This window comes from Spea bombifrons, chromosome 1 (genome assembly GCF_027358695.1).
Source record: "Spea bombifrons isolate aSpeBom1 chromosome 1, aSpeBom1.2.pri, whole genome shotgun sequence".
Lineage (NCBI taxonomy): Eukaryota > Metazoa > Chordata > Amphibia > Anura > Pelobatidae > Spea > Spea bombifrons.
Window position 1 is genome coordinate 25,236,344 of NC_071087.1, and position 24,357 is coordinate 25,260,700.

Consider the following 24,357-nt stretch of genomic DNA (forward strand, 5'->3'; position numbering starts at 1 on the left):
CGGTACTGTGATCACTGCACGTTGGGATTGTAGTAGCGTGTCATTGTGTATAGTTACTTTGTGTTAATGATGTTACTTAACCGGCCTTTTTAACCGTTTGATTCTCGATCTGTTTTAGGAACACATGGAAGAGGTGTGCTCTCCTAACTTGCTCACATCTATAAGGCGAATGGTTTTGACGCTGACGCAGCAAAACGATGAGAGCAAAGAATTTGTGAAATTCTTCCATAAGCAGCTAGGAAGCATTTTACAGGTATAGTTTACCGTTACTTCATGTTTTTGATTGCCATAGTTCTTATTCAATCTCAATCCTCAGTATTCTCTTCCATAACAGAGAATTTCACCACCCATATGTTTAGTTTCTATAAAAATATGAAATTGTGGTGTTGAGAAGGAATTGCTTCAGAGCATGCACAGAGGCACAATATTTAATATAAAACACTTATGTATATAGTGTTGTTTTTTGTCTTTTTATTTTGACAAATACTCTTTATGTTGTCACTACATATTCTAAGTATATAGTCATTTTTTTTAGTTGGCCAATAAATTGGGGCACTATACATGTTTTCGGGTTAAGAGGGATGTTGATTTGCTAATAGGATTAAGGAGCCAGCCATGGAAGAGGTATAGACATCTATACATTAACAATGTTGTTTCTATGTACTTGCCCGACCAATGTCAACACTTATTGCCTGTCTTGTCCATAGGCTCTGCAGTCATTCCTCAACATTAAGTAATCCTTACATCTGAGTCAGATTGATGCACGCTTTGCTAGCATCCACTATTCGAGGTAAAATAGTTACGCAGTCTGCCTTACCGTATGTTTCCTTTTATTTTCTCCCCTTTGTAGGACTCATTGGCAAAATTTAGCAGTAAGAAGTTAAAGGACTGTGGTGAGGATCTCCTTGTTGAGATTTCGGAAGTCCTGTTCAACGAGTTGGCTTTCTTCCGGCTCATGCAAGATCTGGACAGCAGCAGCATCGCGGCTCAGGGGAGAAGCAAAAGGAAATCTGATGCAGCCGGGGTCCTGCAGTCGCTTACCAAAGAGGTTGGCGGCCTAACGTATTTCTGTTAGATTTTAGTAGATATATATCTGTACAAAAATCAGGGTTTACAGTGTTGAAATGACTTTTTGTTACAATAGTTTCCATGGATATTTCCAACAAAAGACTAATGCAGACGCTCTTAACCAGCATGCTGGTGTAATTTGCAGTTCACAATGGAACTTGTATAGTGTTATTTTGGGACTATGTAGGATAAAAAGTGTTTGTGCAAAGTGACAAGAGGAAAGTTACATTGGTTGCTATGGTAATTGCCCTACGTGACGTCACATGTCTTATTGAATTTTCCTTGTGCAGGCTCAGAAACTGTTTGATGTTGAGCAGTGTGTGGCTACTGGAGACGATGAAGATAAAGTACGTAAACCGCTTTCTAGCACTAGTCCCGTTTAACGTGTAATCTCTCTGCTTCACTCCAGCCCTATCGTTACTCCGCTATAACCACTTATCTCAGCAGCTGTAACGGAGTATAATGGCACTTTCTTTACACCAGCTTACAAAAGCCATTTTAAGTAAATAATCTCATGTAGTCGGTATTGGTGCATCTGCATTTATCACTTTTTAGAGTTAATTATCCTTTTTTGCTGCCACAAATCAGGACAAAGACGAAACGGAGACTGTGACAAAAGCACAAAAAAGAGAAAATATTGATGGTTCGGAAGTCCAGAGCGGAAGATCTGATATTTCCGAGGAGGAGGATGCAAACGATAGCCTGCCTGTTTCCATTAGTAGGGATATTTCACATTTTCTATGTGGTTTAGATTATAACAATGGAGTTTTATTTGGAGGGGGGGTCGTGGTGGCTGCGGGAAAAATGATTTTGACATTCAACTTACTGTTTTTAATAGAACATAGTATATTTTTACTTAAACAATTCTTGAACCTGCTACAATCCATGTGGTACGTTTATTTATATATATATTATATATATATTATACAGCCGCATTAGATACTGGCAGGAGAATAACCATGCAAGTCTCTAAATGCCCATATCTTACAACAAAGCTGCTATCTGGTTTTATATGAGTTGCACATTAAATATTGTGTTTCAGGTCTATCCAAAGCTGAAACACAACCTTTGACAAACTACGGTAGTGGCGAAGATGAGAACGAAGTGGAGGACAATGAGGAGTTTGAGGCAGGGCCTGTTGATGTCCAGACATCCTTGGAAGCTAGCAATGACGCTGCCGAGGACAATGAAAAGGACCAGGTAGTCCGTCAGCGTTGTCTGTTATAACAAAGGGATTTGGGCTTTATTTTTATATTGAAGAAACATTTTCGTTCCATTTAAACACAGGTTTCAAGAAACACCTCTGAAGAAACCTTAAAGTGTGACAAAACGGAAATATTGGCAAATTATACAGGTATTTGTTAATTACCTAAAAACATCTCCGTGGACACAATTCTATCTATTCACAAAACAAATATATTTATTTTTATTAAAATTATCTTTGCACAGCAGGGCTAGTGGAGGCAGAAGAGGAGGACTCTGTAACCTCCGCTGTGCCAGACATTTCTTCTCCCCTTTTATTGAATAAAGAGAAGGACGAAGTGCTATCCGCAAGTATGACTGAAAATGCAAAGCCACCTTTGACTTCATCTGACAGTTCAGGGGCCGAGAGCCCTGCCACTGAATCCCCCGTCTTAGTTGAATGTGTAAGTATTAAATGGACGGGTATGTTTTCTCTTTAGTTGGTTGCCACATTTTATTTATTTTATTACCCTCTTGGGTAACACTTATTTTTTTTTTATGTGCAATCCTTTGTTGACAGCAATATTTTATGTCTACATTTATGCCTTACAAGCTCTTTGCGTTTTTGGTGAGAAATGGTTTATTTTTATCTCGCACACAATGCGGTAGAAAATATCTTAAAATTACATCACTGGAAAATTACTAAAAATAACACTACTGGAATTTATATTTGTACTGGATACTTAATTTTAAGAATACTAGCATTTTGTTTAATATTTGAAGTGCTGGCTCATTTCATATAACCCCTAAAGTATATTTATACCTCACTTTATACTTTGTCTCCCCGAATAGGAAAACGGTTCTGGAAACACAAGTCAGAAGTCTGATGAAGATGATTTTGTTAAAGTTGATGATTTGCCACTGAAGCTTAATATACCCAAGGTATTTAATTTGTTAATATTGGGCAGTGGGTATCAAATATGTATTGTTTTCTCTGATCATGTTGATGCTGACCTACTCTTTTTATCTCCCCAGTCGAACCTGATGCAGGAAATGGAGAAAGAGGAGGAAAAGAACAACTTATGTGAAGAAATCCTTAATTTGGCTGAACAAGGAAATGTTACTGTTGAGCTGGCTGGAGATGGCCTTTCCCTGCAAGACCCGGGTAAGGGGTAACGCACTAAAGATGTGTTCTGTAGGGGCAAACTGTTCGTTTCCCTGTGTAGAAAGATACCAGATTCAAGTCTAGAAATCTCAACGTGTGAGGTGTGTAAAACTAGGTATACATATTGGATAATTACAAATTCTGGATTTTATTTAAATATGTTTTGATATTTCTGTTGTCACGCACTTGCATTTATGTAAAGGACACAGGGCTTTTAATCCTTTGAGTACTCGCCATGTATGTTATATATATTTGGCCATCAATGTGCCTGCGAGTGATGACATTTTTCCTGAAGCTACCTCTCCTTACTATAAAGCACAAATCATTGAGATGTAACAGGTGCTCCCAAGTAAAACCCACTACCCCCCCCAAAAAAAAACCCAACATGCTTGTATTTATGTGAATATATATATTTAAAAAAATGAGCAGGTAACAACCTACTCGATTACTTTTCAGAAAGTGACTTTGTAATACTATTAAACCATATACCAAATTTAAAAAATAAAACAAAATACAGAACTAACATGGATTCATTTAAAAAGTTGATTTTAATGTTCTTCTCTTACTTTCTTTTCTTCCAGAAAACTTCCATTCTGCATGAACAAAAAATTCTCCTAGTTACACTTTCTATACAGCAGACCTTTTTAAAATGCACTACAGCTTCTGTTTTGGCGTTGTTTTACAATGTTATTTTGAAAATGTCAGGTTTTGTTAAATAAAACCTTTCTATGGCTGTTTTGTTTATCCAAGAGTCCAAGCACTGTTTTTCCTCTTCTGTAATTTGTTTTTCTATTTGTAATTTCACAATTGTTGGAAGCAAGTTATAATAAAGTTTTTTTGCTTGTCTGCATTTTGTTTTATTACCTTAAGAAAATAAATCCATGCAATTATTTGCATCCCGGAAAAGAGGGTACCCCAAGCATTACAGAAAAGCCCCCCAAAAAAGCCCCCCCAGAATTAAGGCAGAAGTCAGCAGGCAAAATACTGAAGTGTTTTACTGCTGAAAGCTTAATTGCTCAAGGGATTAACATTATATTTATTGATAAAGCACCGGCAGATTTCGCAGCGCTGTTACAGTCAGGAGAACAATTAACCCCTTTAGGACCGGGTTTTTGATTATTAAGGTGGCGCTAAAAGACCGGAGCCGTTTGTGTTTTTGCTATGTCTTTCTTCAACTGCCATAATGATCAGATCACTCTTATTGGCCAGGAGTGATCTGATCATCATCAGCAGACTTACTAAACTCACTGCATTTGACCTGGAAGCACCCTGGACTTTGTGGTTTTTTTTTTTTTGTTTGTTTAACTCGATGATGCTCCATTGAAGCACAGCATTGACGGATATTTAGTCCCCACAAGCTTGTGGGGACAAATGTTAACCCCTGTGATTCCGCCATTGTGTCATACACATAGCAGCATTGAAGGGGTTTACGTTGCACTGTCGCTCTCAGGGAGCGATCAGGCAGCAGGGGAGGGTTGGGGCTGGTCTTCACACTCATGTGGACACCGAAGAAACCTCTCCCCGTCCCTGAAGCTGCCTCTGGCAGCTGGGACGCAATTGCTGGTCTATAGACCAGCCATTGCAGGGAGGAGTCTCTAGCCTACAGGAATCATCAAAGGGCTTGTGGGGGCTTGTTTTCCGCTGTTGCTGGTCTGCCTGGGCTTCCCAATTTGTGTGGGGACCCAATCAACACTCAACCCCCTTTCCTGAAGCTGCCTGTGGCAGCTGAAACCGCAATTGCTGGTTTGCCGGCAAATGCGTTTTCAGCCTACAGAATCACTCCGTGGGAGCGGTCTCGGAGTGGGTGTGCTGGTCTGCCCAGACACCTGGGCAGACCGCAGCAGCAGCCCCCCCCCCCCGCGATTGTGGCGATGTGGGGGCGTTTTTTGGGGATGATGTACCTGGTACGTCCCGGTCTGGTGGTGACGTGACCAGGAAGTACTAGGTACGTCCTGGTCCGGAAGGGGTTAAAAACACAATAACAAACTGGTGTAAAGGAGAAGAGGGCCCTGCTCTTGCGAGCTTACAATCTAGTCGGTGGTTGAGGGGGAAGTGAGACAATAGGAGAGGACTGCTTGGATGGGGATGAGTTGATCCGGTTCCGATGATGTGTTGAAGCTGTTGATTGATCAGATGGCTTGATTACGATGATGGTTGGGAGTACTGGGAAGGAATGTTGTACGCTTCCCTGAACAGGTGGGTTTTCAGAGAGGTTTTGAAAGTTGCGTACGAGGCAGAAAGTCTGAGGGAGTCTGAGGATTAACCCTTCATATTACCCCAAGCACTAGCTGAGATTGTAGCGGTAAAACAGAACTGACTTTGAGGACAGCCCAGGTATTTATATACACAAGCATAGGATTAAAGGTATAATCTCGTCACCTCCCAGCCCAGCGCCTCCATAAAACAGAACTGACTATTGAAGACAGCCCAGGTATTTATATGACAGTCACTATTTCGCGGTGATCCCGAGGGAGCGGCGTCAATCCCAGGGTACCAATGGAGAGCTCATGGTCCAAAAAGCAACGTGATCTAACGCCGGGACCCTGTGCGACAGCGTCGGAAATTTCCCCAGGAATAGTTTGCACGTTAGCCAAACCAGAGTTCCGTGGCCGCGGCTGGGTAACCCCAGTCTTAAAGATTGGTAATAAAAACCAGGGTTCCCAAATGAGCGCCCTCTCTGTAACCACCACTGAGTGTTGCCCACCACAAGTTTAATGTAACCTCAAAAGAGCAACAGGGTAGAACAAAGGATGTTCATAGCGACACAGTTTAAATTGGCGGGCATCGTCGCGGTTCCTAGCCGCATAGTTCCATGAATTTACAGCTAGATCTTTGTCAGGCGCCAAGTGGTATACATTAGTCAACAATAGTGGTATACAGGGTCCGTGTACCTTTTAATCCTTGTGAAAATAACATAGGGTATAAACCGATGGGCTGTCACAACACCTGTCTGAATTACTGAGTTTAGGTGTTTCAGCCACTCTCGTTTCAGATTTCTACATGGTGAAGCATGATTCATCACTCTAGAGAACAGATTTCCATTACTCCGGAGTCCATTTGCTCCACACCACTCACTTGACATTGTACAGAAAGATCTCTGGCTTGTGGTCAGCTGCTCAGCCATGGATACCCTTATCATGAAGCTACAGCAGAAAGATCATTTTTACACACTAGCCACATCAGCAGCCATATTCTGTGCCGCATGGTCTACCGCTTCGCTGCTGAACATTGGGAGGTGCTTGCCCTTGGTTAGCTTCCTTTGAAAGAGTTCATATTTAGATTTTATCTTATTTTTAAATTAAACCATCCACTATGCAGGACAAGCTCAATGCTTCTTGCAGGATATGCTCAGTGGGGTTGGTCATATAAAAATACCAGTAAAGTCAGGAAGCAGAAACAGCAACTTGCCTTTAGTGATTGAACTCAATATTTAACCCCTTAATGACAAAGCCTGTACATGTACGGGCTCAAAATGCATTGTTTTCAAAAGAGACCACATTGCATCCTTCACGATTGTTCTTTTGGCGTTTATGTTTATGGGCATTGTTATAATACCTAAACTGGAGAGCAGTAGCCTTTTGACCCCAATGGCATTACATTTTTTACAATTTTCTCTTTGTGACCTTGAGAGAAATGCATTGGATTAAGTTCACAACATAGATTCTGAGAATAATATCTATATCATCAGAAGGTATTGGAGTCAACAGTGGTAAAAACAAAGCTTCATGGCTTATTATTATGACAGCATTAGACTCCTTAGTGACCACACAAAAATACATAAATGGCGCAAAAAAGCAGATTTGCCCTGAAGAACTACCGTAATTTCATGACTATCTTATCAGGGTTTACACACTGAAATGAGTTTTTGTTAGAGAATATTCCAACACCTTGACTGTATTGTGCATGATGAAGGGTTCACTACAGTAAGCTTCAAAAGTATCTGTCTTTGGTAATTTGAAACGTTGGGAGGCGTAATCGGAAACTAGTAACCAGAAAACGGTATTTGTAAGCCTGGCTTTAATTTCCCATAAATCGAGCCAAGAACATAAGTCGAAAATGCCAAGAAGAAACTCCATTTATTGCTGAAATCAATGTGCAAAACAGAAAGACCCAACCTAAACAGAAACGTTACTTGCCCAAACTAAGTGATGAGGATCGATTCACCAGAATGTGAAAAATGTCCACATTACTGCAGAGTGCAGATGAATTCCAACCTTCCTATGTCTTCATTCAAAGGCAGACTGGAACATTTTTTGTCCTACTTGGATATAGACTTCCCTCTCTTCATCTGTCATAAAAGATACAAGTTCTGGATTCTGACTGACCTCACTGTAGACATGAGGCTGGCCACCAACCATGACCACAGGATCAACGGTCTCCGATTCCTCCTCTTGCTCTGCGCTGCTGCTTGGCTGAGCCACCCTTGGCTTTGCACGTTTCTTTTCTTCATCGCTCTCGCTAGTATCGCTCTCCGAATCACTCTTGGGGAACGGAGTAGCAGCTGGTCCGGAAGCGGATTTCATCTCGTGAATTAGAAGGGTTCTTATGACTTCATTATCAGCACAGCTTTCATTCATGTTGGCATTTTCGTCAGGGGTTACTGGGTCGCTTTGTGCTGTGGGGAAAATCACGAATCATGAATTGAAAAACTTTAGTTTGATCTTGTAAAATTTTTCGATATACGGACAGTATAATCTCTCAGACAGCCGTACTATAGAAGAATGCATGCTTAAGTACTCTGTGAGTAACCTTACATTGAATGTATTTATATATAAAAATGATTAAAGAAAAAACTAAAACAAAAACTAAAAAAAAAAAAAAAAAAAAAGTATACCAACAGGTTGGTAGCAGATCTATAGGTAGATCAGCTGGCTCGCACATGAAAAACTGTCTGGTCCCTCCTGTCATGCAGGGGATAAGGAAATATTACACAGCCACCCTCCCCCACCTTCAAATAAAAGTAAAAAATGTAAAAAGTACCCTACATACATACATACATGCCAAGCTGATAAGGGTGATGGGATTTGCGGCCCACAAAAGCGGGTGCACAAGAAAAGCAAAAGGCTGACATACTTCTCATAAAAACAAAACAAAAAGTAAAAAAAAAAAGCTGAATAATTTTCATGTGCGTAGATTGCACATGCAGCCCCCGAAGGTCACATGAAGGGGTTAAATTATGTAACCATACCAAAGACACAAAGTTTAGGTACACGGTACATATGTCCACAAGTGCGCCAACCTTCTTCCACCTCTGGTGCGCTTGCCTTTCTGGACTATTAACTCCCATCACTCATCAGCTCGATTTATCTGCACCGCACTTAACAGTAAACACAACTCTTTCCAGCGCCTGCCGCGGGTCAGATGGCTGTTGGCTCAGGAGCAGTACGTTACATTTTTACTTACGTAGACTAGTATTCATTTCTTCTTGGGGGGCAGTATGTACGGTGCTCACTTTCATCCATACAGGTTGCTCCTTTACTTTCTTCTCCTTCCCTTTCTTCTTAAGTTCAGGCTCATTGACATTAATAGTCACGCTCTGGACGTACAGGTTGCCTACATATGAACTTCTGTTGGCCCATTTCCCGTACTGTCCTTCTGGATCCATAAATACTGCGTTGGGCTGCTGTTCCACACTGAAATAAAAACATATACAGCTACAATAGGCCTCAAATGTTTCGTTCAAGCCCCGTTGTTTAGCCAAACCCCTTCAAATAAAAGTGTCCGTCTTTGGCCATTTTAAATGTTTAAGGGGGGTATGTTTAAGGTGCTGTTGCACATTAACGCCATTCTCTAGTAAGCTCAGAAATAAACTATTAGTTTTTATCTTTTATGTAGTGCCAACAATGTCCGCAGCGCTTCTTACAGCCCATGCACTCAAAGAGAATGGCAAAACTAAAACTAACTGATACATTAGGTAAAGAGAGTCCTGCACACAAGTTTCTTTACTCTGTCAGAAGAGTAGGTGGAACGGCACCTTTAACAGCTTAAAGCGAGTCTACACAGACTTGGGAATAAGTATGAGAACACGTCTGTAATATGCGTGTGTGATGTGTGTCATGGAGGGATAGAAGAGCAGCCATAAATGCTCTTTAATTGGCGACACGTATGGATAATGTAGATTGTTTATGGTTGAAAGAAAAGTCTGGTTTCTCTAGGTGGGCCATGATGGGCAATCCCAAGAAGGATCTGCGGAGGCTTTTTGCACATACATATCTGTCAGTCCTGGAATATCGGTTGGTGGGGGTTCTAGCAAGTCACACGGAAGAACTATGTCTTCTGTTTCACGGAGAAGCACAAATATAGGTTCAATCTGCTCGTTAAACGTCGCCAGTAATGTTCTGGCATCTCTTTTAGGTAGAGATGAAGAGTCTTCCTCAACTTCAACATTGCAATATGTGCAGCGAAAGAGCTCTGTCATGGAAGAGTATAAGAGAATAAACAATAATGATTTTCTTTTCCTCGGATTCAATCTGATACCACCCAACAAACAAGTTTTCTTTAGCTATGAAAGCTCTCGAAAAAAATCAAAACGAATGAACAGACCACTAGGCCAATTCTGGAGCTGTCAGGTGGTAACTGTATCACTGCACGGAAGCTCGCTGGGGCATTTAAAGGAGCCGTTCAACTATCATATGCGTTAAAGTCTATACGATGGCTGGAGTGTCCCTTTAAATGAAGTGATATCTGTTAAATATAACAAAGGGCTCAATTCTGTACCGTTTTAACCCCCGATCGCTACAATTTGACATAAAACATTAGGGCATGGGTTCAGAATTGAGTGCTGATTTCTTCTTGTTGTAACTGGAGTGCTGGGACGGAGCAGTTTGAGTGAAATCATTTTGTTCTTTAACTCTATGAATAAATATTGTAACTGTGTATTCTACAAACACCGCTATGTCAAGCACTAAAATGTATTAAATGGTAACATTAAATGCCATAATATAATATCAACATCTAGGCACTAAAATGTCTGCAAAACAATGTTATTTAGTAAATACTATACATTCCTTAACACACAGTCTCTAAAGACTCCAGTATGCGGACCACTTGCATTTGATGCCAGACCATTTTATCGTTTATTGTTATGCTACAAGGAATATTTAAACCCCAGTAATTATATAAAGACGTAGGGGGGGGGGAGCCCCCAAAGCCATAAGTTAGATACCTGTGAACGGATCAAAGAGCTGGTTCACCTCCAGGTCCGAGTAAGTATTTTGGCAACCAGGACATTTAAATGAGGCTCTGGTGCTGGAATCTCTCTCATCAGACTCTATTTTGCGACGGACATGATCCAGTTTGTACTTGATGACGTCCACCAAAACTTTGTAGTTGATATAATAGTAATTGTGCTTGGTGCTTTTCCCATTTGGACCAGTTTCGACTCGCATTTTGCACTTGACAAACTTGTCGGCTTTCAGGGTGTTGAGGACGGCCCGAAGTTGTTTTTTGTCAAACTTGAGAAGTTCAGCAATGTCATCCTCTTTAACACATGGATATCTAATGAGCACATCTAGCGTTAGAGAGTGCTCCAACCCATAAAAGCCCCTCACCATGTACTTGGCAAGACGCTTCAAAGCAGCGGGAACTTCTGTCATGGTATCATGATCACCCATTGTAACGAAACCTGTACGATGACAAAACAGACCATGAAAACATCAATTCATTTACTTCTATACAACTTTTGCGGAAAAAGCTTCCGGTATTTTGAGTACAACTTTTGCTCAATACCAGTTCCTTCACCCAAGCGTGGCCTGCAGGTAGCCAAAAATACTTAATCGGCTAATAATCACAAGATGAAAAAAAAATAAAGAGTTTTTCCCCATTAAGGAAGAGATATCTAGATGTATCCACCAGGATCTCGGGTCGCTGTAACGAATGAGACACTGTGAGTCCCTCATTTCTGGTGCTTGCATCATGCTACTAGAGCCGTTTGTGTCTGTGAGAGAATTTAGGATTGTTATTCATGCACCTACATCAGAGGTAGAAAACCCGCTTCTCTAGAGCCGTCGTGAAGTGCAGCTCCGTCAATCCTGTGCCAAGAGTAATCCCAATATTTTTTTTACATGGCCGTCCCATTGTACAGCACTATAGAATATGATGGTGCTATATAAATCAATAATAATAGGAATGTTCCTAATTTAAAGTATTGAAGCCCTGCAGATATGTTTCAATGAGAAGCGTGACGTAGGACCCCCAGTGTGTTTCTGGAAGCTTTGTAGGCTTCCATACCAATGACTTACACCACCCTGCGTGAAAAACTCTTCAGATACTCGTTTATGGTGACTGGCATAATTCAGATTGCCGCCAACAGGTAAGTTAAGGTTACTGAATGGCGATGGAGGCGCAGCTCCCCTTTTATTGAGATTTTTACAGAGAGCACAATTGCTTTATTTATTTAAAACAGAGGCTACTCATCCTGGAAGAATTATACATTAAATATAAATTGTTTTTGGGACATTTATACATGATTATTAATAATTGTATACACAGGTGGTGCTCCAAGATAGTTTATTAAAACCTGGAGAAGTCCATGTTTTGCCAGATTGCCAGTCCAGCCATATACATTGTGATGAAACATGTTTTAAGTGCTGCGGCCCCTGGGCCTACACCTGTGTTTAGGGGTCTGTTAGATCAGCTCCTCGACTTCACTATACATCATTGAGGTCCAACTCCAGTGAGCTTCTACTGAAGGAAGAACTTGCCTGACCCTGTATGAAGTATAGTTAAATCATTGTGTCTTCACACATTGAATTATGCATTATACAGGACCAGCTCAGCCCCTCTTTCTGGAGGAACCTGCTAGTGTCGGCCCTCCATAACGAATAGTGAAGTGAGGGAGTTAAAGCCACTTAACTCCCTGCCAACGCCTCCTTTAGTGAATAGACCCCTTAGTGTAGATCGTTGCTTGGGTGAAAGCTGGCAGCTTGAGGAGGTTTAAGGAAATCAGTAGCACAGGGGTTGTGGATGGAAACAGAAATACATTTGCAAGTATTGAAAAAGGCAGAATACACGTTTGTAACTGCTTAGAATCCGGGAGAGATTACTTTACAAAATACATACAATAACTGGGAAATGATGCAAGCAATGTTTACAGGTCTGATTAATGATATCTCATTCCAATCATGGATAAGCTCACCTGTATTGATCACAGGACCACAAGTGTCCCTCTCAGTCCTTTTTCAGTCCTTTCGTTGTTCAGATATTGCATCAAATGGGGAATTAAAATATGGCCTTCTTTATCTTAAATCATAGGGTATTAAAGGGACATACCACAGTGGGCTCTATTACCTAAACCTAGAAAGCCAGGTGTAGCACACAGCAAATGCAAACACGTCCGAGTTTCTGTGTATCCCTGCTTAAACATAGGTAAGAATATTGACATAACTAGACACCTAATAACATATTGGCTTTTTGTGACCCTTTTGAGTTTAAGGGCATATTGTTTATAAGGCGGCCTGGCCACATTCTAGATTAGAGTCTATGTGGGGGTTATTTTGGCTATTGTATAATGGTTGATGGAGTACGGATATCTTTATTTTAAAGCTTACTGTAGTGAGGGCCTCAGATACTGATCTAATTACTTCTTTATCACTTGTCATCACTTTAGTAACGTAATCTTTTTCAGGGTCTCACTTACCTATCCTCTGCTGAGTTAGGAGGCAATATAACTCCTAGTAGAGCCCAAGGCAACAGGGGGAGCCGAAATAAAACAATTAAACAGGCTAATTACAAACCACTTTTCAGCTGCACTTAAATTAAATATGTATGGAGCTGCAGGGGTTAGCAGTTTTCGATTACACAGCTTCTGAAAATGGATCTCAGCATTTACAGTCTCACAGATTCACACTGATAAAGACTGGAACAGGTTATATATATATATATATATATATATATATATATATATATAATCAGATTGCAAGTTGTAGTAAGTCACATAGCCTTCTACGAATTCCTTCTGTACATTCATACGTAGTGCAGCAAATGTAAACCAACAATTATTTCTTTCTACAGAAAAGGTATTTTTAACCATCCAAAAAATTTGGATTTTATTTTTTTCTCACTGTCATGGTAACAGTAAGGAAATTTTGCCACGAGCTCCTTCCATAAAAGTGGGAGTAGATTTTTTATTATTTCCTTAACAGAAAATTCTTGTATTAGCACGGGGCTTATCCAGAACCCACCCCGCCGCCCAAAAGGCATGCACTCCGAAGAGGCAAGCGGCACTCGAAATCCATGGACTATTAAACCAGTCAGCATCTGCGGAGAAGGTGTAAATCTCTTTTATTATCAGTAGAAAGTACAAAAAGACACAGAGCCAGACACCCCATAAACCATTTTTTTAAAGAATCATATATCAATGTTATGCATAATTCTTAATACACCCGACTGCAGGTTTGCTCTTTATTTTGTGCTGTTTCCTGTACATTTTTTATGTAATCCATAAGACTGCTTTAGCGTTACGTTTAATTAGAATACAAAACAAGAGAACAAGATGCAAGGTATGAATATAAAGTAAAGAATCAACATGTTGATGTTAAATGATCAGGTGAGACATCCACATCTATAGACCAGATGAGCACACAATAGTGTAGAAGTTCTTCTGAATACAGTGCAATCATTATAAGACGTTCGATATCAAGCGTATCAGTAGTGTCTGTGGCCATGGATTCTATTTCCACGCAACCAAACAGAAGGATTCCCTCTTCTCTCTTTTCCTTTTAATGTTTTGCTCTTCTTCAGGGATGCTGGAGTCAGCTGGCAGTTTCTTTGGTTGCGTTACATTTACGTTGGGGCTATGCATAAACATTGACCGTGTCGGCAATTTTCTAAAGTTTGCCCCAGAATCATATTTTGTACTTAACCCTCGCTATAATAATATTTTTCACCAAGGGACACACGGATCTGGACAGTCTCGCAGGTATGCTTCGAGCTTGCCGTCTGAAACTGACATGAGTGCTGTGTATGTGGTGAGCTGTGAAATGGAGAAAAAGTTATAACTATTAATCTCTCTGTATAAAGGAGCCATAATTATATACAGTGTCTGGGGAGGGGGACAATTTAACCTATATTTTGTCTTCTTTTATGGTGTACCTACCATGTGATAAGTATAGTCACCAACATAGGCTTAGTGGGCAATCTGCATTTATATATATATCACACATGACATACATCTTTCTTAGATGTGGCTTTTAAGAAAATCATATTATTACTTTCATAATTAACTTTCTTTTTCTAATTTTCCATTTATACTCTGCAGACCTTAATAGTAACTTCTCGACGTGAACTACTGCTGTGTTCCATGAGATGACCCAGGTACTGGGCCAAAAGCAGGACATGTGCATTTACGTTTTCAGTAAAGTCTTCAGCTTCATCGGGCACATTTTAGTCTAATATTATTTTAACTTAAAATATACTTTTAGTTTTTTCTCTCCATATCTAGCACTAATCCCTTTAAATCAACCACCTACGGAGCCCAGCCAGAAGAAAATAAAAATCAACAGCACAGGCCGCAGCAGAAAGTGTGCTTTCCTGATGGATCACAGGGATCCTTATTGCTGGCTTCGGATCTGCTACAAAAATATTACAGCACTTGTCCAGAGGTCTGCCTTGGTAGCAAGCAGCGTGTGATTTAATGCTTACAGAAGGGCTTTCTATATGTCCTAATGGGCCAGCATGTTTACGGAGGACTAGAACATCAAGATATATCAGGTGGTCACTCTCACCGGGAAGAATGCACAGCTCATAGAACATATACATCATATATCCTTAACATGAAGCCATAACCCTATTCTTGACATAACTATGAACATATCATGAGCCGTCGCGTGACCAAACTGCTTGGCTGCTGGGCGGTTTTGCAGCCCCAGCACTTGATGTCTCGTATTCTTTGGAGCCATCCCGTCTTGATGCTCTTCTTGGGTAACTAGCTTCTAGAAAGTGGACTGGTTAGGTTGATAGAGAACTTTAGGACAGGATTTGTCATTTGACAGATGTATAGACATGTAGGAGGACTAGGGTGACCACATTTTATTTCTGCCATTAAGGGACACACTATGAAGCGCATGAGATCACACACACACAGGTGTGTGTATGTATTATTTATGCATTAGACATGCATTTTTAACTACATAATATGTACTCTTAAACACTTAAAGTCCCATTGAGGGACTGTCCGGGACATGTGGTCACCCTAAGGAGGACATGCTTTGCTAACCCTTTCTGTACCAGTGAACTCATTTTCATGTTTGCAACAATAGTGTAAGAAAATACTAAAGGCTGTTACCTTGTTAAGGACAGGTTTGGTTGAAAGTACATCATACATAGTTGTAAATGAGATATTCTGAAAAGATAACAAAAAATACAGCATCAGAGCAACATGTTTATTGCTAGTATTATGATGTCTTATCCATGACTACAAAATACATTATTCTACTTCCATGATCTGAAAGCGAACTAGCAGAAACCACCCTGTTTGAAAAAACCTCAGTTTGCAAATGATCACTTCCAAATCTCTTAGAAGGCCTTCCGTTTTGTTACTACACCTTCTATGTTTAGTTTGTAACCAGGGTATATATTTATTTAAGCGTATAGTATACTTTAGGATGCACTTTCCCACTTTACCTTTTGGCCAGTTCTGTTCATGCATTTCTTTGCTGGATCCCTTCTGTTATCAATGGGTAACGGGGGCTTCCAATGGTCGTAGTTTGTCTCCAGTACGTACCATCTATCATCCTTAGTGTCAAGTCTTAAAAACAGAGCCATGTTATCAACGCAGATATTACCAGATTATCAAAACTCTCCATAGTAAGAAAATCAATACTCACTCCCAGATATCGAGGCAGGATTTTCTGGAGCGTGTGATCACACAGGCGTCCCCGGACTTATTTCCTCCTAATATAAAGTACGCTGGAGCAAGAATTTGGGTTTTTGATAGGAGGGCTTTGGCTTCATCATAACTGTGAAAATACGACAGACAATATAAATCGAAGACTTTGAAGAAAGGGTTGCCAGCCACATTCATTATAGTGCAGATCCTTGGGTTTTACACTTGATATGATGCGGAGCGTTTATGAGGAAAGGATGTGAGATTTTAAAATAATAAAAATGAGGTTCAACATTACAAGGGACCCCTGTGAGTTCAACTTTCAAGATGGGCAAAGTTTACATAAATATATTTCAAAGAACACCCCTTGTAATGTATTACACATTAATTACATGAATCCAATGTGCCAAGAACTTATTTGAAGAACGTGCGAGAGTGAAGCCTTTTAATGAAAACTATAAAACATTCTATTCAGATCTTGTACATATCATCTGGGTAAATAAGAAATACTAACATTATAAAATAAAGTTAAATAATAATAAATATAATAATAAAGCAAAGTACATACCTTGTTGCATTCTCCAGTACACTTCTTGTAAGGAAACTCATCCAACTTCCATCTCTGTCACCAAGAATCCACTCAATCACACCTGCACAGGAAAGATCCAGCTGGGATAAGAATGGACCCTAGTGCATCTATAACAGGCTTGGGGGGGAATCAGGCAAAAGTACCAAAGAGTGAAGTAATGACTTACCAATGTAACCTCCGTCAAGACTGAAGCGTTCATTCATTGTAAGAGTGAAGATCCCCTACAAGAGATATTTAAACCAGGTTATTCTGGAAATATCCTAATTGCAACTGAGATTATGTATGTATGTATGTATGAGTCTAAAATTAATGGACAGCAGACAAGGAAAAATTGGATTTTGAACCAGTGGGGTGAATGCATTACAATGCATACCGTATACAGCTAAACAAGCTACATTCATTTTTATTGATTACCTATAGTACATTATAAACACAAAGGTATAGCATAAAACTTACAGGCTTCATTCCAGTTAACATTCCCACGTATCCAGCAAAGCTTGTGGACATGAAAACCGTTTTATTATTTCTCACAAAGTTCACGTTTACGACCAACGGTCTCAGTAACTCGGTGATCATCCACGAACTGTTCTTCACATCCCAGCTAAAGTTCACATAACACACAGGAGAGAAGAACACCAAAATAAACATCAAACGTCTACCCAGGGCCATGCATTAGTAAGAAGTAGGTAAAAATTGGTTCATTTAATTAGGGTGCCCCATTAAAAGCAAAAAAAAAAAAAATGTTAATTAATGGAATTGCTAACAATTTAATTACGACAGATGGAATAAAAAGCCATTCATGAACAGCGTTCCAGCAATCTTTATCAGCTTCTGTCACAATGAAACAGACAACCACATGAATAAATGCCTCTTTGTTTCTGTAAGAATATATTATGCGCACGGACAGTGAAAAGAATGTGGCATTTCTTGACTTCGATATTCTGTATTTAATAACGTTTAAGGGAAAATGTTTACAGCAGAGTAATAGAGCAAACACTGAGAATATCGTGTGAAGGATTGTGGCCCATCATGTCTGCCGAAGTAAAGACTCAGACCTTAAATCGATCCTTGGTCTTCGTCTTAGATTCAGTATAGCTTTACACCTACACCATGCATTTTTAAATGATATGCCCTTAAAACTATTTCAGTACTATGAAATTAAAAACATGCATGTGATGTGCATGAAACTTCCTCCATGAACAGTTTTGTAGGCCTTTTAGGTCATTAGTAAAAATAATATACAATTAAAAAATAAAAATGCTTCTGTGATTTGCCATAAATGCTCGTATTGTTGTCTACAAACGAGCTGTAAACCTGTACCAGAGCCATTTTTGATTGACTAATTACGATTCTAGATATTTGACAGTACTCGGATTACATGGGAGACGGCACATTGATAGTCATGAATGGCGTTGTGCGTCTGATGTTGTTATAATTGGCAGGTCTGCTCATTCTTATGTTATGCTTTTGTAAAGCGAAGAGGTCAAGTAATGTAATAAAGAAAAAACTAGATAAAACAGACCGAGTTTCAAAGACATTCTGGAAATTAATCTCTTAACATAATCCACAATATCCACCATGAATTACACCGGATCATATCTCCATTTGAACTGGCAATAAGCAATATGAATATAATTACATCCAACTCACCCAAGAAATAATCCAAAATCCAGATTTCTGGCATGATAGAGCTTTCCTGGTAATGGAAACACAGATCTATTATAATATATACACACACACACACACTATGCGTATACACTACAATTCAAAAGATTGGAGTCACTTAGGAATGTCCTTGTTTTTGAAAGAAAAGCAAACTTTGTCCACTAAAATATCAACTTTATCAGAAATACATTGCTGACATTGTTAATGTTGGAAACGACTATTGTAGCTGGAAACTACTAATTGATCTTTGGAAGACCCTTTTGCAATTATGTTAGCACAGTTTTCTGTTCTTGAAAACAGCTAAGTATATTAAGCATTGGACATATCACAGGAAAAAAGAGCATCAGAGAAAGAAATTGCTCTTACCGGATGAGTCTTCCGCCACCACAGATGTACACACAGTAAAGACTTCATAAAATATGTTAAATAGCAGGATTTCTCCTAAAAGGGAGGCAATTCAGAAATCTGAATTAAAAAGGTTCAGTGTCAAATTAGCATTGTTAAAATGATAACAGAACACAGTGGAAAAGATCTACGATACGAAAGTGAAACAATATTGCCACTTTTGAAGTTGAAAGCACAACTGGATGCACCATAACTGATGTCTTTTTAAAAAGGTTGTCATCAGGTCAGCTTAAAAAATAACCCAATAGCAATAATATTCCTATTCAAACTTAAAAAAAAAAAAGCAGTCACCCAACTTAATACATCATCCTCTAGCCGTGCACGTGAATAATTCAGAATTAATATACATTAAAATCAAACCAATATTTCCAATAGCAAAACACATCCAAAAAGATTGCTATACCTAAGGGGGTTTCAGCAGCATCAGCGACTCCTTTAATTTCCTCCCCAAACGGGTACGGGAGCTTTCCAATGAGGCCAGGCTACAAAACAAACACACGGCTCGCTCATTGAAACATGAAGGGTTTGAGTAAGACATGTATGTCGGCTAGAGAGCAGCGTTAACAGGCCCTTTAACATAACTGAGTGAGTGCAAGTGCCCCTGTCGTAGGGACTGTTTGAACAGCGGTTTGCATGTCACAGCGCTAGGCGCTGTCTCCATTAGTTAGTAGGAAAAGGGGAACGGTTCCAAGCCTCTGAAATCCATTTTCCTTCTTTCCTCTTAAAGGATAACCACTTAAAAAAAACAACACGCTAACAGATCCTGCTTTTGTATCATGTGACAATTAAGTAATCCCTGGGAAAATCAGGAATGAGACCAAATATAGCTAATGTACATTTTAGTTAAACTCTTCCGCATGATCTGTTGAGGAGGAAAGCCATATTGACTTGGAATGACTATTTTGGCAACAAGCTTTCTCATCCTCAGAAGGAAGCGGGGATGTCGGACAGCATCACATGAGATGACGCTGATCATGCGTAAAGAACAAAACGACAAATGTAGTTCTGCATCTCTGTAAATTGAGATCTTGACAAACCAGACATTCCCTAATTTATTACGCGGGATTCTGTAATATTATCTTTGTGGGTTTAAAAGCTCTGTCATTTTTCATTCCATAGAGGAAAGAAAAATGTCTAGAAAACTGAATCACATTTTTGTTTTAATCGACGGCTGCATTATTTTATAAATCTTCCCATAAAATACATTGGAATCAAATATATTCCAACAAAAAAATGAACGAGAGAAGGGAAGATTGTAGGTTTCTGATTCACTATTTGGATGGAGGAAGCCTATGACTTAAAACTGAGAATTAGTACTGGGCTGGCACATGTATGAGCAGACATGAGTGTAAGGGCAGGCTTATGTATGTATGATTAGTAGACTTGGAGGTTATACCAACCAAAACAAAGCAGACAGTGTTTCACTCTCCCCAGGGCCGGCCGAAGACTTAACGCCGCCTGGGGCGAAGTTTAAAACGCCGCCCCAAACCCCCCCCGACGCCGGGGGGGGGGCTTCGGCGGCGGCATTTTAAACTACGCCGACGCCATTATCTACTACCCGCCCTCCCCCCCGGTAAACAGTCCTGCGGCGAGTCTCCCTGCTCTGCCACGGTGCCGGCTTGTAATGCTGAGCGCCGGAAATTGACGTCACTTCCGGCGCTCTGCATTACAAGCCGGCACCGGGACCGAACAGGGAGACTCGCCGCAGAGGAGAGAGAGAGGGGCGCAGAGCGGGTAAGCGAAAACCACTCGGCGCCCCTCTCTCTCTCCTCCGCTTCAAAAAAAAAAAACAAAAAAAAAGCGCTTGGGGCGGCAAAGTGCCGCCCCTTCTAAAGTGCCGCCTGGGGCAATTGCCCCAGTCTGCCCCATTATAGGGCCGGCCCTGACTCTCCCTCACAATGATTCCACGTCTCCACTTCTTCTCTTGCCTCTTCTGTCTTCTTTCTTCGTCTGCTTCCCCCGGTATCAGCTCCGTTAACCACGCCTCTGGAGCACTTCCACAAAAAGGGCAGAGTCTCTGCACACACTCTCTACACGTATTAGAGGAACGAGGGAGAGGCTTTTTTTGGAAGTACTCCAAGAAGCCAGAATAACGCAGACAGATTCTTGGAGAAAGAGCGGCACAAATGCTTCTCTTGAGCGAAAGCATGAGAGACAGTGAATGAGAGTGTGAGAGAATGTCAGTGAGGATTAGTGACGACAAACTTTGTTTCAGAATGGAAAAATCCCTCCGAATTTTGTACGAACCCAAAGGGCAGCAAAAGGAATCTGTTGTCCAAAAATGAATGGACCAAACAGGAAACAAAAAAATTATTTTAGGTCCATTTTCACTAGTGTAACAAATGACACAAAAATGATGTGTATCTACAAATGGCAGGAAAGTGTTACTTACCAAAAGGGCATCCACTAAAACTATAAGCTTTCCACTAGGGATAACAAAATTGGCCAGCTTCTTAATATGCTGAATGACATCGTTTAGCTGTGGATGAAGCAGAAAAGGACGCAAAAAGGAATCAGGTGTAATAGAAATAAATTTTAAAAGTATAAAACGGTATACTTATTGTCAGCTTATTGTCAAATAAATTCAACAAAATAATGTATTTGTTTTTCTATACCAAATGGAGTTTGAGGACTGAAATATTGGTATACTGAGCAGGCAGAAGGTGAAATTTTATTACATGGGTTTAAAGAGAGCTGGTCCTGAAAAAACTTTTATTTAAACATTCTCCGCTTTACTGTTCATTCTGAAAGGCCAACCCCAATGAGCTCCTCCTGCAAGAAGGGTTGAGTGGACCTGAATATTGCGTTTTAAATGATGATGTCCTTAAAGATTTAACTATACAGCACACTTGGAGGAGAAGCTTAGTGTTTCAGGCACGGGCGCCCTTTAATTCAGGAATCGTGCCCTAGGTTGTTGGACCATCTTGAATAAAGAGTCTTTTCATACCGCAAACAGATGTCCTCCTGTAAAGGTACATATTGACAGTTTCATATACTTACTGGTTCTTTCTTATCCTTTATCATACTTTGCCACCTTTCATAAGGAGCCTGATCTAAATTCACTGTATACCACGGCACAGGTCCTTTGTACCTAAAACACAATGTGTCGATATATTTACAAGAAATAAAGAAAAACGCCAGCCTCACACAAACATTAATACATGCGACCCGAGCGCTATGTTTTAATAATCATTAAACCAGCACGGTATAAACTCTTTGCCAGCTCCAGCTAGTGTGAGAGTTCCAGGGGGCATGATGAAACCCCCCGATGCGCATGCATAAAAAACACTGGGAGCTGTTTTCTGGAGCTGACTGCTTTAAACAGGTTGAAGAATGCTATTAATGTACTAACAAAGTGAACATGTGGACAGTCACAGACTTATTACCCCCTCCCCATGCACCCTGCAGACTTTGATGGTGATAATAAATTAAAGTGCAATGAAATGGTTAATTATTTCATATATATTGTCTGAAACAAATTAGCCAAACACTAAATGTATGTTGCTATCAGGAAATACTAACTATAGAAGGTTACAGGAAATCTCCAATGTTAAGCATCATATACACCATACAAATAATTGTTTAACGTTAAACCCATGATACCAAACAGAATTTATTCCTGAAGTTTTTCTGGGTGACTTACGTTGGCCCGCTGGGAGGGTAGGTTCCACTTCTGCAATCCTCTGTGTACTGAAACGAGTCATTCACAACGTTACTTCATGCAAACTTCCCCAAAATAAGTGTCTTTACGAAATACCCCGATGACATCGCATAATCTACTGCTTGCTATACATTGTAATAAATGAAAAAAAGAACATTAACTGATACGGTCGGCCAATGCAATTAATCTCAGTATATCAGACCCCATAATATTATATTGGCAAATATAATAATATACTATTACTAATATATATATATATATATATATATATATAGTAGTGGTAAAAATCAATCTAGATTTTCATTTGTATATATATATATATATATATATATATATATATATATATATATATATATATATATAGACACTATAGCTGGCTGGTAATCTCACACGGAGGCTTTCGAAATAAATAAATTTGCTGAAAAACGGCCTGAATAATATTAATAATAGTATTAATAATAATAATGTGATCTAGTAGGTGGGATCTCTGTCTATGACCATGGAGGCGAAAGTCTTGCATAAACCTCATCTCCAGTAACTACCTGGCTCCTCCTAACAGCACATGCGCAGTTTCTATATACTTCTTTGTGTCTCATTAGTGGAATTCTATATTTATTATTATTATTATTATATTGTTTATATTAAAGCACGGTCTGTTGGGTTATTTATTTTTTGCTATCCTCCTCTCTAGTTTTTGGGGGGTTATTTGTTGCAGGACAAGCAGCTTGACTGTATTCTGGCCAGCATCCTAGTTATTCCTCCTCCTGGTTTGGTGGTTCTTTGGGGTTTTATAGTTATTATTAGTGTACACAATATTTATAAATATACTATAGCGCAGTATCTGTAGCTTTATTAAGGCATCTGATTCCAGGTTTACATAAACCCAACCAGGAAGCATAGCCTTTGGAACCAATCAATGTGAGAGGGAACCCTGCACCCTGCATTTCACAGAAGTATCATGCATTTCTGGTGACTGGGTGCTGTGTACCATTAAGCAGAACACGGGGGGATTCTGCAACCAGCGCTTCTTTAGATTAAGCCAAATAGTCTAACTTTATAAACATTTTAGAATTTTAATTTTACCAAACGATTCCTCGATTTCGGAAAATATAGAAGGTAATAACTGTGGTTTTGGTGCAGTTTGAAAGGTGAGCTTATCCCCATAGCAACCTGGGGAACGTTACTGCAGATTGGTCTATTCCATCGGTTGCTATGGTGATAAGACCACCTTTCAAACTTTGCACTTGATACCGTAACTAGTTCAGTCCAGGTCTTTAACCCTTTAATGTAACTTTGCTTACAGTCCATACGGCGTTAACTCACCGGGGGCACGTCCTGTGCCAGGCCGCCAATCCCGCAAACGGCCAGCAGAATATAAACTGCGCACACGGAGACAGCCATAATCCCGAACCCGCTGCAAAGAACACGAAGCAACTTCCCGGGACGGCTCCCTGACTAATCAGTGTCACATACTGTACCTGTCACATGACAGACATCGGAGCGTACCACTCCTAAAAGAGAGGGGTGGCCGCGGTCATATGTAACGCCCGTTGAGCAGAAGATGAATCCGTTCCTGAGGGGGTGGCGGGAATGTGCCGCTGGGGTTATATCACGGGATTGTTGCTATGTGTGATGATAGTTGGTTATGTGGTGGAGCGCAATGGCTTCTAAACGCCATACAGGAAGTGAACCTCTCGAGTGAGTTCTCAGGCGCTTGGGCATCATTATCGCACGCCGAGGCAACTCGAGCAGGTCCCGGGTGATAGGCGGCTGACATCCTTCTTTCGGTACATGAATTC

General features: G+C 40.1%; 3 protein-coding genes across 3 annotated transcripts in view; 1 reads left to right on the forward strand and 2 right to left on the reverse strand.

The window, feature by feature from the left end:
• Positions 1-4,261, forward strand: part of PCM1 (pericentriolar material 1) — a 30,291-nt gene extending 26,030 nt beyond the window's left edge. Inside the window, exons 30-39 of the mRNA XM_053459043.1 lie at positions 119-253; positions 851-1,048; positions 1,359-1,415; positions 1,657-1,786; positions 2,111-2,268; positions 2,356-2,422; positions 2,521-2,714; positions 3,103-3,192; positions 3,286-3,415; positions 3,997-4,261. Coding sequence (XP_053315018.1) covers positions 119-253; positions 851-1,048; positions 1,359-1,415; positions 1,657-1,786; positions 2,111-2,268; positions 2,356-2,422; positions 2,521-2,714; positions 3,103-3,192; positions 3,286-3,415; positions 3,997-4,016 — 1,179 coding nt within the window. The 3' untranslated portion in view covers positions 4,017-4,261. The remainder of the gene's footprint in view (positions 1-118; positions 254-850; positions 1,049-1,358; positions 1,416-1,656; positions 1,787-2,110; positions 2,269-2,355; positions 2,423-2,520; positions 2,715-3,102; positions 3,193-3,285; positions 3,416-3,996) is intronic.
• Positions 4,262-7,478: 3,217 nt separating this feature from the next.
• LOC128482978 (general transcription factor IIE subunit 1-like) lies at positions 7,479-11,028 on the reverse strand. The gene is made up of 4 exons (XM_053459001.1): positions 10,581-11,028; positions 9,625-9,826; positions 8,819-9,048; positions 7,479-8,030 (listed from the first exon to the last, which is right to left on the reverse strand). Exons 1-4 carry the CDS (start codon positions 11,026-11,028, stop codon positions 7,642-7,644), a joined length of 1,269 nt encoding a protein of 422 aa, XP_053314976.1. The 3' UTR covers positions 7,479-7,641.
• A 2,651-nt stretch (positions 11,029-13,679) lies between these two features.
• Positions 13,680-24,099, reverse strand: ASAH1 (N-acylsphingosine amidohydrolase 1). The gene is made up of 14 exons (XM_053459012.1): positions 23,882-24,099; positions 22,541-22,587; positions 21,898-21,988; positions 21,290-21,376; positions 19,301-19,379; positions 18,859-18,933; positions 18,478-18,523; positions 17,284-17,428; positions 16,994-17,048; positions 16,807-16,888; positions 16,240-16,371; positions 16,037-16,160; positions 15,699-15,755; positions 13,680-14,387 (listed from the first exon to the last, which is right to left on the reverse strand). The coding sequence occupies exons 1-14, from the start codon at positions 23,957-23,959 to the stop codon at positions 14,298-14,300; spliced, it is 1,188 nt and encodes a 395-aa protein (XP_053314987.1). The 5' UTR covers positions 23,960-24,099; the 3' UTR covers positions 13,680-14,297.
• Between the last annotated feature and the right edge of the window lie 258 nt (positions 24,100-24,357).

Coding starts and splice junctions, on each gene's coding strand:
- LOC128482978 (XM_053459001.1), bottom strand. CDS start 11,028: ATGGGTGATCATGATACCATGACAGAAGTTCCCGCTGCTTTGAAGCGT. Junction 9,827..10,580: donor GCTCTTTGATCCGTTCACAG/GTATCTAACTTA, acceptor CTTCCATGACAG/AGCTCTTTCGCTGCACATAT. Junction 8,031..8,818: donor AGAAATGAATACTAGTCTAC/GTAAGTAAAAAT, acceptor TTTTCCCCACAG/CACAAAGCGACCCAGTAACC.
- ASAH1 (XM_053459012.1), bottom strand. CDS start 23,959: ATGGCTGTCTCCGTGTGCGCAGTTTATATTCTGCTGGCCGTTTGCGGG. Junction 21,989..22,540: donor TACCCTCCCAGCGGGCCAAC/GTAAGTCACCCA, acceptor ATTGTGTTTTAG/GTACAAAGGACCTGTGCCGT. Junction 17,049..17,283: donor TGTTAACTGGAATGAAGCCT/GTAAGTTTTATG, acceptor TATCTCTTGTAG/GGGATCTTCACTCTTACAAT.